The sequence below is a fragment of the Branchiostoma lanceolatum genome, chromosome 11 (genome assembly GCF_035083965.1).
Source record: "Branchiostoma lanceolatum isolate klBraLanc5 chromosome 11, klBraLanc5.hap2, whole genome shotgun sequence".
Classification (NCBI taxonomy): domain Eukaryota; kingdom Metazoa; phylum Chordata; class Leptocardii; order Amphioxiformes; family Branchiostomatidae; genus Branchiostoma; species Branchiostoma lanceolatum.
This window is the reverse complement of record NC_089732.1, coordinates 6,477,420-6,493,630: the sequence shown is the minus strand read 5'-3', so window position 1 is coordinate 6,493,630 and position 16,211 is coordinate 6,477,420. Positions and strand designations below refer to the sequence as shown.

The 16,211-nt window shown below is 39.5% G+C and overlaps 1 protein-coding gene across 7 annotated transcripts in view; it reads left to right on the top strand.

Moving 5' to 3' along the window:
• The window catches only part of LOC136444840 (uncharacterized), a 31,891-nt gene that overhangs the window by 14,848 nt on the left and 832 nt on the right, over positions 1 to 16,211 (top strand). For 4 of the 7 annotated variants that reach the window (XM_066442593.1, XM_066442590.1, XM_066442588.1 and 1 more), the window contains 27 exons: positions 58 to 406; positions 780 to 992; positions 1,918 to 2,134; positions 2,646 to 2,756; positions 3,081 to 3,208; positions 4,703 to 4,778; positions 5,253 to 5,327; positions 5,477 to 5,569; positions 5,802 to 5,967; positions 6,377 to 6,468; positions 6,733 to 6,864; positions 7,320 to 7,474; positions 8,059 to 8,179; positions 8,307 to 8,423; positions 8,547 to 8,644; positions 8,857 to 8,929; positions 9,248 to 9,387; positions 10,187 to 10,280; positions 10,623 to 10,709; positions 11,188 to 11,274; positions 11,777 to 11,872; positions 12,156 to 12,263; positions 12,651 to 12,737; positions 13,066 to 13,134; positions 13,496 to 13,573; positions 14,004 to 14,147; positions 14,453 to 16,014. In XM_066442593.1, coding sequence (XP_066298690.1) covers positions 58 to 406; positions 780 to 992; positions 1,918 to 2,134; positions 2,646 to 2,756; positions 3,081 to 3,208; positions 4,703 to 4,778; positions 5,253 to 5,327; positions 5,477 to 5,569; positions 5,802 to 5,967; positions 6,377 to 6,468; positions 6,733 to 6,864; positions 7,320 to 7,474; positions 8,059 to 8,179; positions 8,307 to 8,423; positions 8,547 to 8,644; positions 8,857 to 8,929; positions 9,248 to 9,387; positions 10,187 to 10,280; positions 10,623 to 10,709; positions 11,188 to 11,274; positions 11,777 to 11,872; positions 12,156 to 12,263; positions 12,651 to 12,737; positions 13,066 to 13,134; positions 13,496 to 13,573; positions 14,004 to 14,147; positions 14,453 to 14,482 — 3,236 coding nt within the window. In that variant the 3' untranslated portion in view covers positions 14,483 to 16,014. Of the gene's footprint in view, positions 1 to 57; positions 407 to 779; positions 993 to 1,917; positions 2,135 to 2,645; positions 2,757 to 3,080; positions 3,209 to 4,702; positions 4,779 to 5,252; positions 5,328 to 5,476; positions 5,570 to 5,801; positions 5,968 to 6,376; positions 6,469 to 6,732; positions 6,865 to 7,319; positions 7,475 to 8,058; positions 8,180 to 8,306; positions 8,424 to 8,546; positions 8,645 to 8,856; positions 8,930 to 9,247; positions 9,388 to 10,186; positions 10,281 to 10,622; positions 10,710 to 11,187; positions 11,275 to 11,776; positions 11,873 to 12,155; positions 12,264 to 12,650; positions 12,738 to 13,065; positions 13,135 to 13,495; positions 13,574 to 13,859; positions 14,148 to 14,452; positions 16,015 to 16,211 lie in introns of those variants that run through there. The other 3 variants (XM_066442589.1, XM_066442592.1, XM_066442591.1) reach the window with 3 other exon arrangements.

Below are 16,211 nucleotides of genomic sequence, written 5' to 3'. Positions count from 1 at the left end.
CATAAGGATTTAAAACATAATCCACAAAAGCATAACTGTTGACCACCTGTGCCTCAGATGATGACGGTGAGATTCGGCAGCTGCAGAAGGACCACATGCGGAAGATGCTGCACCTACAGCACGAGATGGAGCTGCTCAAGCAGGAGGCCATGCTGAACAAGATGCGTCGCGAGCTGCGGTCACCGGGGCTCCGTCCCTCGCCCACACAACCCCCACCACAGCCTCAGCCACAGCCTCCCCCTCCCCAACCACAGCCCCCGCCCCCACAGCCACAACCTGCGCCTATACGCAGGCCTCCACCCAAGCCTGAGACACCTGAAATCGAGCGGCATCGGTACCAGCGAGAAAGAGAAGGGAATACTATAGAGGCTCTGGATCCACTCTTACCAGCCCCGTATGACCCTGGGTGAGAGAAAAACTAAAAATTTCTTATTGCTGAGATAGCAAAGAATACCCACTTGTCAACCTGCATGCACGTTGATGATCATTACAAAATTAATACTTACCACATCAAGGCATAAAAGAATGAGGAGAAAATGACTTGTAACAGGTTTATCAGCTTTTTGCTAGAATGTGTTGAAAAACATAATTATTCTTCACATTGGTGAAACAGATCCCAAACTCATTTCTTATGACAGAAGGCACCTACTTTTACAACCTGACTGAAGCAAATGTATATCAGTCTTTAGATCATGAAAGGAAAATCTTGATACAAAAGTACAACTTGATACAAAAGTACAACAGTGACAGCATGTTTAAAAAATTTCAATGCCCCACAGCGCTGGCTTTGTGGTGTTCTACGACTACCTGCTTGGCCTGGACCCAGAGTACAAGTCCACCAGGCTGATAGTGGGTCTGTACAACAATGCTAATGAGATTGGTGACCCCACCCCACTGCCTGTAGTCTACACCGAGGGAGGGTACAACAGCTACTACCAGAACTATGCTGGGATGAACATAGCAGTCATTGGTGCCAAACAACCCGTCCCAAGGTAGGACTGCACAGTGGTGAACTATGTGCGGCATTTAAGAGTCTCTTTCTGAAAGATCTTTGAAGATTTCACCATCTCTCTGCTGCCTAACTCTGTAACCTGGAATTGAGAATTGCATGCCAAACGACCAAACAGCTACTTCAGGTTAGATCTTTTGTGTGAATGTAACACTTCCAAATTATAGCTTGCTATATAAATCAAATCAAACATCTGGGTGAAGATACAGTTGAAACAGTCATGAGTCTAAAACATGTTTTTTTGTCCCATGTAGCCCTTAAACATTAGCACCTTTAGACAACCATAATTTTTGTCATCATTTCAATATCATACTGGTACTATCTATGAATAGCTAAGAACAGAACAAACCACTTTAATGTTACAAAAATGTTTAAAACTTGATGAAGATGACAATTCCACCTGCAATTTTTCATCAACATGTGTCTTGGCTATTACTGAGAGATACACAGGTGGCTAGATTGTATGGAATGGTCAACTAAACTGATTTGAGTGGTGAAAGAAAACATTGTTGCACAATTCAGTCCTAAATTCCATAATCTTGCTCTTCAAGATTATATGATGTAAATTTGTAAACTATGGTCATATCAGCATTTGTTGTGCAATCTGAAACCAAGGTGAATATAAAAAACTGACAGTCTTGAAAGCAAAAGTTACACAAATTTTTATCATATTATATAAAAAGTCAAATTTTCATTTCATAGTTGCATACTACAAACTCAGACGGATGCATCTAATTCTCAAATATCCCATTGCCAAACATATTTTCTTTAAAAGGATAAAAGTTTGAAAACTCTGTCTTTCAACAATATCATCAGTTCACAATCCACTTGACAATGTACATTGTCCAAATATCGATTCTTGACCATTGTCCAAACATCAGTTCTAACACGGCGCGACCATTCTGTAGGATCCAGCCCTCCATGGATCTCTCCATAATAGTAGAGATGCAGGTTCAGTCCGGCAGGGACGGGTACGACAGTAACCGGCTACGGTCCCGCGGATGGAGCAAGATCGAGCTGTTCGACCAGCAGAACCGCGTGCTGAGCGGTCGGTGGAAGATTCCGCTGAGAATGACGCCTGTCAAGCCTCACCTAACAGCTGTGGAGCTCAACAATGTTCCTCAGGTGAGAGCCTTAACAGATCTTAACAATCGACTAATGCTTCTTAATGTGATTGATATTTATAAATGGATTCCTGTTTCATCTTTTAGAATCTGATGGAGTGCAATAGAATACAATCGTAACCTGTTCTAGTGACCACCTCTACAGAAGGACCATTTGGCCATTGTGGAAACGTTTTGGTGGTCTCTTAGATTATTTTTCCCATTGGAAAAGCATTAAGAATCCTGCCAATAGTGATGTCCTGTCTATTATGACTGCTGTGTCCCTTGGACAGTGTCACTACATACAGGTTTGACTGCCCATTGTACATGTACGTTGATTCTAGAAGTCTGAACTAATCATTGATGAGCAGTTGATTGCATATGCAGCACCACATATCATTATATTCTTTTGGAAAAGATTAGGTCATATCAAAATTCTGAATAAATAATATTACACAATGATGTTGCTTAGTGCTAAACATAATAAGAAGTAAGTGAAACATTTGTATGGATGTATTTCTGTCCTGTTCCAGCTGGGGCATGCTGAGCTGTACTTCAGACTGGTGAACTGGCGAGACTCTGATGTCCAGTCACTCTCCAAAGTCAACCCCTCTGAAGCACGCCACTACAAATTTCCACCTCAAGTAAGAACATGAAATGTTAGGCCTAACATAGGACCAGGCTGTATTCTAGTCTATTGTACAAGGAAAGAGACAAATTAACTCGGTAATGGACCAGAAAGCATTGGAGTAGCATTTTGTAGTTGTGTGACAAAGAATTTTCACAAACGTGCTTAGAGTAAACAGTAGTGACTATATCTTTTGATTCTTTTTATGGATTGTTGATATTCTATGTGTAATAAAAGAAGAGATTGTTAGCTGATATAATGCAAATATTTATAGTAACTTATGAATAGTACAAAATGGTGAATTGTCTGTAGTTGTTACATGTATTTTTGTTGCTTTCAGATGTCTGGTTACCCTGCCTACAACTCCCCCCGCCAAAACTATTCCTCTATCCCTACTCAACCCATTGCCTATGTCCCCCCTCCCCCCTCTGAAGCTCCTCCCAGCACGGCAGGCTCTATAACTGACAGGTGAGGTCAAAGTGCATGACCTTTCACCTGGCTGAAACCTACCTGAGTTATTAAAAGTTTAATGATAAAGATTATTTCTGAAATCAGTTATACATTTCAAAAGATGATTTCTTTTACCTGTACTTTTGTTATGGAAACTGTGGACAGTAGGTAACTTTTGAAGTCACAGTGTTTTGAAATGCACATGTTGAACTGATTAATTTGGTAAAAAAGAGTTTGCAAGAAATGCTCAGGTAGGTCTCAACCAGCTTAGCAGATTAGTTTAAGTTTAGAATTAGCATTTTATGTATTTTTTTCAAGCTTTAAACAAGCATGCAAAATCATGTGCATTAACTGAATGTTCAGATTCTATCAGCTTGATATATCATTTGGTATGAATGATGCCATTCTGCAGTTTTTATGAGATGAAATATTATTTTTGTAATTCCTAATATAAAAGCATTCAAAATAATTAAGGTATTAAATAGGTCTTTATATATCTACAAAAATTCAATGATCTGAAAATTGGATTGACCAATCATGATCAGGACGCACTAGTTTTTTTTCTCTTAACATTTTGACTGAGAACCATGTGCTATTATTGCATTAATTGGCACTAAATGATAGATGAATAGATAAATGTTAGATAGATAGATAAATTTTATCACAGTCTCGCACAGTGAAGTCACATACGGTTGCACTTAGTACCTTACCCATGTTCACGATGCCTTTCTCCTCATGCTTTCAAACTCTCCTTACATCTACACATTACATCTCTCTCCATCCTTCCCTTGACCTAACCCTTTCCCCCCAATAACCTCATTCTAACTCCCACTGGCGGGCTTGCAAAGAGTGTCATCAGACAGAAAGGTAATCATCCCTACATAGGTGTGCTTACATGTGCCAATCAATCACCAATCCCAAATAATCGCACAAACCCTGATCACCCTTTTGCTCAATCTGGTTTCTGTGTGACCTGTGCTTTGCCATCTTTTCTTTTCCTTCTTTCTTTCTGATTTGATTTCACATAAAGAATTGATCACGACTGATTTTTGTTGCAGTGCTAGTATGGTTTGTAGTTTAGTCGAACATTATGCTTGTGCTGTTTTTGATTGAACATTGATGTTAGCCTGTGCACTTTAGAATAACAAAACATGAATTATTCCAAACAGCAGACACTGAAAGGAACCTATCACCATTATTTGAGATTGTTGATGTGTTGGGTGTTAAGGGCAAGTTTCATAAATGGAAAAAAATGAAACAAGTAATCTGTACTATGTTTGCCTGAAATTTTTTTCCTCAAAACTATCAAAATACAGATATGAACTGGTACTAAATTCAGTTTCCAGTGCTACATCTAGTTTCGAGTTACAAATAGAATTTCTAAAACCTTGAATTATTACAAAGAATTGTCTTATGATTTACCCTACACGCTGTCATTGATGTTCCCCATATGTCATGTTGTCGATGTCAGGGAACTAATTTATTGAAAAAAATTATTAATTTGTTTCCCAGAAGGTCAAGTAGACCCAGGAGGAGTCCCCTCAGCTACCCACCTGAGGTGGAAGACAGCATTTCAGTGGGGTTTCAGGTACAGTTATGAACAATCATATTTCTAGAACTGTCAAAGTAGGCATTTTATAGCATATGCGTATGATTTATAAACAGCTATTCATTAAAAAATAATGAAAAATGGCAATCCTGTAACAATTTCTAGTAACTCGACCAAAATAGTGTAAATGTAGAAAATGTTTGCGGTGGTTTCATGTTTGCGGTTTTCGTGGTAAGCACTTCACCGCAAACTTAAAACCATGGCAAAATTTGTTTGCCCTCCTACCCCCTTGTCTACCATTGTCTGAACCACAGCAAACACTCCATTTTCTCCCTACCACAAAATTAAAACCATGCGAAGTTAAATGCATTTACAGTATTTGATGTGATCTACTAGTATGTTTGAAAAAAGTTGTGCTAAGAGCCTGTCCTTGGTGCTGAAATACAGGATATGCTTACATCTTGCCTTCAATTTAGCTGTAATAATCATTTACATCTTTCCTTTCTGTTCAAGGTTGACCGTGTGAAGGATTCCCTTGATGGGGAAGGGAAAGTGCGTCTCACTGTGTACAACCAGTGGACAGGAAATGTAAGTTTTCTGTGTGTTAAATCTTGTACAATTTGATTTAGAATGAAAAGATATTCAACGTTTAGAAGCATATGGTGAGGGTGTCAGAAGGCTGTCCATCTATATTAAGATATGCATATGATTTCTAATCCAACGGTGTTTCTTCCCAGATTGCACAGTCGTCTACGGCTCCTATGACCTGTACGACCTCACCTGTCAAGTCCAACTTCAAGCACGGTGTCCATGTCTTTGGATGGCAGGAGGTGAGAAAAGATAAGCAGGTTTTACAAATTAGTTGCAGAGGGTGTGCCTTGGTCCTGGATACCAATTTCATGATCACTCTGATTTCAAAGATGCTTGCCTGAAAACGTATACTTAGCTTGTGACAAATCACACTCGTGACAAATCACACACAACATTAACAAATTAAATTTGTTGAACCCTACATAACATATTTCATATAACCCATTAAATGTTCCCCTCCACACCCACTAGGCGTTGTTCCACGATGTGTACCTGAATGCGGACATGATCGTGGTCGCCAGGTTCTACCTGCGTCAGCTGATCCGGGATGACGCGCCGGACAATGTCAGCCATGGAGGCAGTATCCTGGATGAGGAAAAACTGGTGGCCTGGAGCTCAATGACACTTACTACAGGAAGTAAGTTTTTTTCTTTCCCTCTTTGGCCGGATGAAATTAGATTGTACACATTTTTGTGCTTTCGTAGTTTGCCTCAAACCCCTTGTTTCAAGGCTTGAGAGGTCTCTACGTGCAGAAGACTGAATAAAATAAACCAAAAGGAATTGTCAAACATGATAAAGTCAATGGTAAAAGGATAGAAGACAATAAATCAAGCTATTATCGTAAAGGATTATATATATATATATATATATATACTGCATGCAGTATATATATATATATATACTGCATGAGCACATGCTTTGCATTGCATTGCTTAAAAGGTTATTTCTTTGCTTGGGAAGTCACAACAAGAGTTGTGCTGAATTTTCATGGACACAGGTCATTGTAAAAGAATAAAAATCACAATATCATCTTCATATACTTGCAGGGAATAGTGGACGGCTGAGGTTGAAAACAGGAAACCACAAACTGCCCCTGTACTACCCACCTGTACCTGAGGCAAAGGACATCCCTCTTTCAGTAAGTGTAATATTATCATTATATAGTATATAAGCATTATCACTACAACTTATTTGTATATCAAGCCTGTTATTATACATGTATGTTATGTCAAATGTACGGAAATGCACTATTTCTGTGTATGAAAGAAATAGTGGAGGGGTCTGTCCATGGTGCTGAAAGTATACATATTGTAAGCCATGTATTGAAAATTTCCTTCCAATAGTGTTTGGCACCAGTAAGTTCATCAGTTTGAATCCTAAGATGTTATGTTCGTTTTTCTAGTCCAGAGAGAACCCACGGGAATGGCAGAAATTTGGGAGGTCGACAGTTCGGTTCAACGTCTTCGAAGGTGAGCCGCCTCGCTCCAACACTCCCTCCACCATCGCTGGGGACATTGAGGATGACATACCAGAGGTCAGTTGGACTACTGGAAACCTCATTTAGAAACAGTCTGGTGTACTCAACTTAGGGATTAAGGGAGGAATGGTACAGGCAGTTGTATAAAAACAATATCTAAAAAAACTGTTTGCTTTTTTGGTGAATGGCCTATTTAATTATTTGTTGTTATTATGTATTTGTTTTCTCTTAACTGCCGTTCACAGTTGTTTTTTCAACACCAGATGCATTCTGATAATTCTTGACCCTGGTTAAATCTAGATTCCAGATTGTGCCCATCTTTATAGGTTATGTTGCCGAATGAGGCAGATTTGTATGCTTTTGATATTGATGTACCCCTTTGTTAGAACATACAATTGCAGTTAACCTTCTCCCTGCTGCCTCACCCTGTAACCAATAGGGAATGGGGTGCCAAACGGCTACTTCAGGGTTAACATAGAAATAATTCCCCGTATCCCTTATTTCTGTACCAGGGAGCATGGATAGCTCATGAGAGAAGTTCTGCTCCGACCGATGTGTTTGGATCAGACGACGGGTTTGACCTGTACATAGACGGGGCGAGGTTCCTACCAGACGCTGTCACAATCTCCAGAGTAGCAGGCAGGATGTTCGACAGACAGTTTAACCAGTATGTATCTTTTACATTACTATCTAGAATTGTATTCTCTTTATTTGCATATCAATTCATAGTTCGTGGTTAAAACCTGCTGTTTGACAAATCTTGCTCAGAGTCACTAACGAAAAGTACTGGATTCTACTTGAAACGTCTGACCATTTCCAAAATCATATCCATGCCGTGGCGTATCGTATTACCTCCATCAACGTATCTATACATTACTTTCAAATTAGTCTTTATGGTAGGGCTGTGAACCCCTTCCTTTCTATTTTGTTTGCCATGTCCTCAATGTACCATCTGTGTGTTTCTTTGGTCTGAAAGAAGATAAGACAATATCTAACATTGAGGATGATTCTAAGATAGTATTCTACTGTTGAACCTGCAGTTAGACATTTTCCTGCATACAAGTTAAGAAATCAAACTGTAATATTTGTTAGTATTTACAATTGCCTGAGAGTGAGAGTGAGGTTGAGAGTCCAATTATACAGTACAAGAAAGTTATTTTTGTGGAAAATGTTTGCATCCGATGCTGACATTACAATTGTAGATCATGACCATTGCAGAGCCCCAACACTTCTGTCACATTGTTTCCCTAGGGTTGGGCCTGACATCAACACTAGTGTAGACCTGGACAGCAACATCTTTGAGCCTTCCTACAACTTCAGGATGGAGTTCAGAGAACCGGCCTTACCACCGTCCTCAATACTGCTGCTTAAGGTCTGTATTAAACAAACCTCTTCAGTTTAAGGAACCTTGTTATTCTAACTTTCCATGAAAGTACAGTCGTTGAATGCCATTGTTTGCCAGCAAAACTGAGTCTTTGTTAATTTTCACCTGTATGCAGGTATATGCTACAGACAGGTTCCGTAAACAGTTGACAGTTGTGGGCTGGGCGACACTGAATGTGTTTGTAGAGACGGGCACTCAGAGACAACCCATGGTGGACACCCCAGGCCTACAGGTAGGCCCCTCTTTTCTTCGATAGGATGAATGCGGCACTAGAATCTTTAGCATACCAATCTTCTTTTACCAAATTGTGTGAATGATTGATGTTGGTAAGAATAGGTATGTTTTGTGTTCCCAGGTCTCTCTGAATGAAGGAGCCCACCAGGTGAGATTGTACAGTGGAGGCCCAAATGCTCTGGACCCTCTCACAGACAACACTCTCAGAGGATCTAAAAGGTAAGTGTATGATACAACACTTCTGACTTTATCATGCTTGTAATGTACAAACTGAAACCTATTCATTTGGTACTAACTAATTGAGGACAATGTGGAAGATAAAATCTATCCTGAACAATGGCTTTGTGGCTATATAATGTGCACTAGAAATACATGTACACAGTACATGATTATGTTATTCAGATGTTGACAGTCACTTTTTGTACACACAGACATGTTCCCTGTGCCAGTCTGCTGCTGAGGTTAGTCAAGGCTCCCAAAGACCAACATGGGAGGCCACTAGAGGTGGGTGCTCCTTATTTCAATTAGTTATCTACTGAGCCTTTAGAACAGTAAAGAGTTGCTACAACACAAATTGTAGTTATGATCAGCAGTATGAAGACTCAAAAGAATTGTATTGCCATCTTGGTCTGTTTCATTAAGAATTGAAAAACTAAATTCTTACTTTTCTTTCTCTCATTTCTTTTGAACATTGTCTCCCTTGAATATCTCTTCTCTTCTCTAAAAAAAAAACTAAAAAAAACTGCAATCATTTCCTTATGGCATTGCCCTTAAATGACCAATAAGAATAATGTACTTAAAGAACATCTGTACTTGTTCCAGGCTGAAAGAGTTCCCCAGGTAGACTGGCCCAGACTAGGCCTGAGTGTTCCAAAGCCAGCCTACAGTGAGGGTGTGTACTACTCCACCAAGTGTACACCTACCAGGGGAGAGAGTCAGCTATTCCATGCCATGGGTGACAGGTTCGTTAATAGTTTTGTGTTGTTTGTTTAGTCATAGCATTGTTGCATTTTTCTGCCAAGTTAGTGACACATCGCAACCACATCACGGTATCATTATTGCGTCTAGAAATTATTTTACATATCAAGTGTTAACTTTAACAAGATTTATTTATTTGATATCTATTCATTGGTTTAGCATGGAACATGCAGTTACATGCCAGGGTTGCTCAACTAGAGAGGCTATTCTTAAGGGCTAACTCTGGGGAAAGACATAATCGTTACGTTGAACACACAATCAGTAAGGTACTAGGTTAAAAGTTAACATTTACAAATTGGATATACATTTTATACACAAATTAACAACATTAAGCAATATTTAACAAGTTTACTGAGCATCATTGACAGTTGACGAATGAAGGCACCTGTAAGATGATCAATCCCACATAGTTGAGCTTGATGCAAGCATTAAAGTTAAAGTACTCTTCACACCGAAGGTGCAGAAGGCGGCGCCCATCTCCGTTTCTGCAGCCCTGGGCCACACAACTTTGTGCAAGTCACAACAGCAGGGGGCTAGTCCACTGGTAGTGGTGTGTGTTTAACTTCCAAACCCTTTCCCAAATGCTGAATGCTAAGCAGAGAAAGCAGTATGTACCATTTTTAGAGTCTTTGGTATGACCCGGCCGGGGTTCGAACTCATGACCTACCGCATGGAAGGCGAACACTCTGCCCACTAGGCCATTGCACCGGTTGATGCAAGCATACCTGTATCAAAGATGAATTGACAATGATAACTGAAGCTTACTGTGATTGATACCTACAGGAATGTGGTGCTGATAAGACACTGCCTTGGAGTCATCTCAGATGGACAGGAGCAGAGACTAAAAACTGACAAGGCCACAGAACAATGGATCAGGGTAAGGATGATCATACAGAATCCATTATAAGACTTGCTGCATCTGATGAGGATGACATCTTTTTCAGATCCTTAACACGTTTCATCTGCTTGTAGGTGTGTATTTCTGTCAGTCTGCAGTGTTGTTTGTGACTTAAGCAAAATTACCCCCATTGTTCCGTATTTAAACATACTGAAATTTCATTTTGCAAGGTTAACAATGAAAGTTCTTTTTAAACTTTAAGTATCAGAATGCTGAAGAATTCATCTGAGCCACACATACATGTATGACTTATACTCTAAGCACATAACAAAAATGCACAAAATCAGTATCCAGTTTGACCTTCCTACTCTCTGTCCATAGACCCAGCTGACCCGTCTGCTGGACACCCAGCCGCCCGAGTTAGACCTAACCCACGTCTCCAGGTACCAGCCCATCCATGGACTCAAGGTGGGCAGCTCTACATGTCATACAACTTTATATATATGTTGCACCGGTGTGGTGCAGCGGTTAGAGGGTCGGACTCATGCAGAACCAATAGTTCCTTGAAAAAGGCACTTTACATGACCTTCTCTGCTGGTGGAGTGACGCCCACCAAGCCTCTTGGGCTAATCTGTAAATAAGTGTGAAAAAGAAAAAAAACACTACAGATTTGGTTAATTGCCGATGTGCCAACATCTAGCACATTTGCCACCGAGAATTGTACCTTTCTTTTTTTATCATTTCTAAAAATATATGTTGCCTTCTTCTTTCTATGGGCTAGCTTTGCCAGATCTACACTGATCATTTATGATGGCTGATATTCTTTTTTCTATTTACCAAAATGGAAGTACATTGCAATTAGCAAGAATATCAGTACACAGGTTATGTAGAAATTTTGGTGGTTGAATATGTACAGTCTAAACTCTGACATTGTTCTCAACTACAGGTGGCTATAGATGGAGCCTTGAACCTTCCCTGGTCCAAGTTCACACACGTACACTACTGCTTCAACCCTCCGGGGGCTTTCTACTACGTAAGTACAAATTCAGTTTCAATATTCCATGGGTTAAATTTTCTACTGAGCAAAACGTTGTTGTGATTTCTTTTATTCTATTTTTTTATTCTATTAGAATTGCATCAGTGCAATACGCGTAGGACACAGGCAGCTATTGCTGGTGTCATTACCCACACAAAATATACCCGTTTTTACATTTGGGTGAAGTGAGGAAAGTCTTGTTAAGTGCCTTTTCCCAAGGGCACAACATCAGTGGCACCAGGGGATTCGAACTCGGGACCGCTGGTTTCTGGGCCAAAAACCCTGCCATTACGCCACATGACACCACATATACAAAATGTATAATTATATATGTGTATATTTCATTTGACAAGCAGTTCTAGAGAGTAAACTTCACTAACTCAGCTCGTAATGAGGAGGACCGATGATGATGATGATTAAGTGTATATTTTGGTCAAACACTTTCAGTGCTTTTTAATTCATGTATAATTCATACCACTTCCTGTGCTGGTGATATCAGGGTAACCCAACAGCAGCGTACGACAAGCTGACGTTCACGGAGAGTCTGGACCTGAACAGCAACCAGAAGGCACCGGTGTGGAAGGATGGCTTCACGGTGAGATAACAATACAGTACTGAGAGAAAATACATCATACGTCTTCTCCCCTGTGTCATTCTCCAGTTGTGGAAAAGTCTTTTGCATCTATGGATATCCAGAATTGTTCATACAGTATGATATTGTTCCAATGTATTCTTTTGTCTTCACATAAAGATTAAGCTGATAGAAAATATTGTTTATAAAACTTTAGCCACAACTATAGCTGAGTGTTTCGTAACTACAAATATACATGCGGAGAATCTTGCTAAATGATGTTGTTGTTGTTGTTGTTGTTTTCCAGTGGTTCCCACGGAGGTCCCTGCACAGATACTTGGTGCTGATTGTACATCTACAGGAGGTGGCAGTCACTGTTGCCAGGGACAACTACAAATATGGGCTCCTGGAGCAGGTAATGCATAATATGGTTTCTTGACAGAAACTTTATTGATCGACACAACTTAAGTGCAGAAACATTTGTATCGTTGGATCATATGTATTTCTAGACAGTAAAAATGATCAAAACTTAACACAATTGTTCTCACTCAGAGTCTTACTTGGCACTTGACATCATTTTAATCATGTTCGCAAGTGATGGTAAAGTTCTATGCATCACGGATGTCAAAGGCCTAGTACTGCAACTAGGCGGGTAACTGAAGTTACACAAGGCCATGAGTGAAACCAGTTGAGTAACAACCTACGATCAAGAATAAAGTGCCTCTTAGTATAAAAGTCTGGAACGAGACTTAGGTACAGATCAGTCGTTGACTGTGACAAAGTGACTTTTACCCACCCACAGGCATGGACAGCTATGCAGATCTTCAAAGACGGCTATGCAATCACTAGTGCCTTTCAGCTTCCACTGTACCTAGGAGCCCCATCTCAGGTATAAGAACTCTTCCGTAATATTTTTCTTTAATATATAACCTCTTCTTCTGCTCCTATGGATTCCATTTATTCTTTGATATGATAAGTAACTGAAGGTGGGAAAATTGAAAACATTGAATTTGTTAAGGACATAGAAACTGAAGTTCTGTCTTAGGCTAACTTTGGTTCAATCCTTTCATTGCTGCCATTGTCAGTTGTGTATCATCTGTTTGATCTGTTGCAGGTGTAGACTTACAGTACTGATCTCAATTATATTACCTTTACCCAACATTCTCTGGTAATCTCAGCAGGGTAACTGATTTAAGGATTATGTTATTTTTTTCCAGACTATGTTGACAGCCTTGTCTAGACAACCATGCAAGGAGGTTCTAGATGACCTGGTGAAAAGCAATTCTGTGAGTCAAGACGTCACCTTGTATAAACAGAAATACATACATCTAAACTTTTGTAGACTGTCATGATGAAAAGAATATACTTTTTCAATTTTTACAATATATTATCAACTCATGGATTTGCAAGATTTAAGTGTCAAATAGGTGCTATACCTGGGCATGTCTAAACAGATGGAATGATTGAAAATTTATCAAATCCTTTTTCTTAATCCCTGTCCTTGGTGCTGAAGTTATGTAAAATGACTTTCCATTAGAAAAATTAGAAAAAATACATTTGTCCCAGATATTTGAAGAAGAAATTTTCATCTTATTTGACATTTATCAATTTCAGACTAAATGACATGCTTGCCTTATGCATTTTCAGATTAAGCTGGCAGAGGGCGCTTCAGTGTTTGTACGTGTGGCTGATGCCAGAAGAGACGAGGAAATCAGCACTCCTATGGTACAGTACACCATGTAGTTCCTATATCATATAGTTATAGAGCTGAGTAAGGTTGTCAGTTCATTAAGACAATGTACAAGACAATTCATAATCTTATAGAAAATTTCCATATAAACTGAACTTTGTGACTGCTGTAATTCAACATCTGGTACACTAAAGTATGCATATGTACAATTGTTGTGTTGCATCTTACTCATTTCACTCGTTTAGATAATGCTACTGGTTATCATCATTGCTAAAACTGCAACAGTGGTGTAAGGTCTAACTGTTGATCTCTGTCCCCCAGGTTGATGTGAACACCTCCCTGCTGCCCCAGGACCAGTACTGTGAGGTCTAACTGTTGATCTGTGTTCCCCAGGTGGATGTGAACACCTCCCTGCTGTCCCAGGACCAGTACTGTAAGGTCTAACTGTTCATCTCTGTTCCCCAGGTGGATGTGAACACCTCCCTGCTGCCCCAGGACCAGCTGGACAGGTACACCCAGGAGGTCCCCTCTAAACCACTCAGACAACAGGTCCCGCAGGGCAAGACTCCCGACCAGTTCCAGAACAGCCTCGCAAGCAAGTTCAAAAATGTAAGTTCCACACAAGGTTACCCTTCTCCTTATGGACTTTTTATCCTTCCTGCACCTTTCGGTGTATAGGGCAGTGCCCATATCAGTTTCTATAGCCCTTAGGCCAAACGCTGTATAACAATTTCCCTCTTGACTTATGCTCAGGTGTGTCCAAAGATGCAAACAAGAATCTTCATGTTTAATACATATCCAATGCAAAATGTTCCTGTGGCAGTAATCTCATAATGTTAACCCTGGAATAAAATGGTTCATGAAATGTTGTTCTACAAAACTATTATTGATCTATATTTCTGCTTCATTTACAGCTTGTGTACAAATTGTACATCACAGACTGAGTGCTGAGAAAGACAGCAAGATGAGAAAGGCATCTAAGATACTTCACTGGGTTTCGAGGCACTGGCAAAGAGCAGCTTATATAGAGTCTGAGGGCAAGGTGTGGTACCTATGTATGTACAGGTTTATATAAATTCCTCTGTGTATCTGCACCTGTGAAACTAGCTAAGCTAGGAAGACATACAATTTGATACTATATTGTATTGTATTGTATTTGGGCAAACATGTGTCATGTGTTTTGTAACCAGAGTGGTCGCAAAGTTGTAAAGGCAATTGGAACTTTTGATATTGTTTTTACAATGGATTGCAATGTTTGAGTTACAAATCAAGATCTGACAGGTGAAGAAGGAAGATCTTTCAAACTCATGCCAATGATAATTGCTACATTTATACCTAGCCTGGAGGCAAATAAGACTGGAAGATAAGTTGATGAATGTTTCATAAGATATTCACAAAGTTAACAGTTAAAAGGTTCTTGAATCTTGACTAGAGTGTTTTCCTTGCATAGGTATCACACCTTCCCCTGGTCTCATTTGTGTGCAATTCTAAGACATGATTTTCTTGAAGACATTTCTTCCTACTTTGGAGTTACTTACATAGCAGTTAATCATGTTACATATCATAGGCTTATTTGCACTTAAAACTTGTTACATGGTATATTTGCACAAATATCAAAATTGTTCTCAGGTTTTGTCTATATCAGTTGAGTACAGAGAGCAAAGCTACATGTAGTTTAATCCAAATCTGATAGTTATTACCTATTTGTATAAAACAAAGTTTTAAGGTAACTTTTTGTATGTAGTATGGCATTGATTAGATCAACTGAGATGATAGCAGACTGAAGTACATGTACCGTAAAATTCCTATTTACGTACGCACCCCTCCTAACGTACGCACCCCTGATTTGGGGATGATTGCGGGCCTGACTCAGTGAGTTGAAACAGTCAGGGGAAAAACCCTCCTAACGTACGCACCCCCTCTCCAGCATTTTGGTGGATAGTTAGAGGTTGACATGAATGATCATCCTTCCGATGATGTTTACCAACTTAAAGGGTTACTGAGAAAATGTTTCTGGGTAGAAAATATCAAACAACTTAAATATATGTATCATTTATTCTTTATTACTGATTGATTGTGTGGTAGCATTCCACACTTCATTTGCATGAAGATGTACCGTACTCTCATGCTGATATGCGATTTTTCTGAGGAAGAACCCTCCTAACGTACGCACCCCGACTTTGGCATCAGCCTGGAGCACCTGCTTGCAACTTGAAAAGTTTAAAAAGTGCGTACGTAAATAGGAATTTTACGGTAGTAAGGAGATGTAACATGGTAATTCTTAAGCCTGTAAAAAAATGTGTTTTTTTTTTCTCCCTTTGTGCAGTCCCTTGCACTTGGCACTTCCGCATGTTTTCTGACTTTTTATTGAATGTACAGAGAGAATGAAGATGATGATATACAGTATACTGATATCATGAGCGTTTAAGTTGTTTTGGTCATGTTCTTAGTATAATAAAAGAGGTTGTTATGCCAATTTGTTCTGTCAGTCTGTTTGCTGTCAAACTTGTGTAAATGAAGTAATACATTCTTGTTTGCATGTTGTATTTCTTTTATTCGTCATGTCTTTTGGATAATTGGCAAAAATGGTATTTAAACATGCCTAATAAGGTAAAAGAAAATGGCTATGATTCTGTTGTTTGAAGTGGAGTGAATGGGGATCGGAATAAGAGT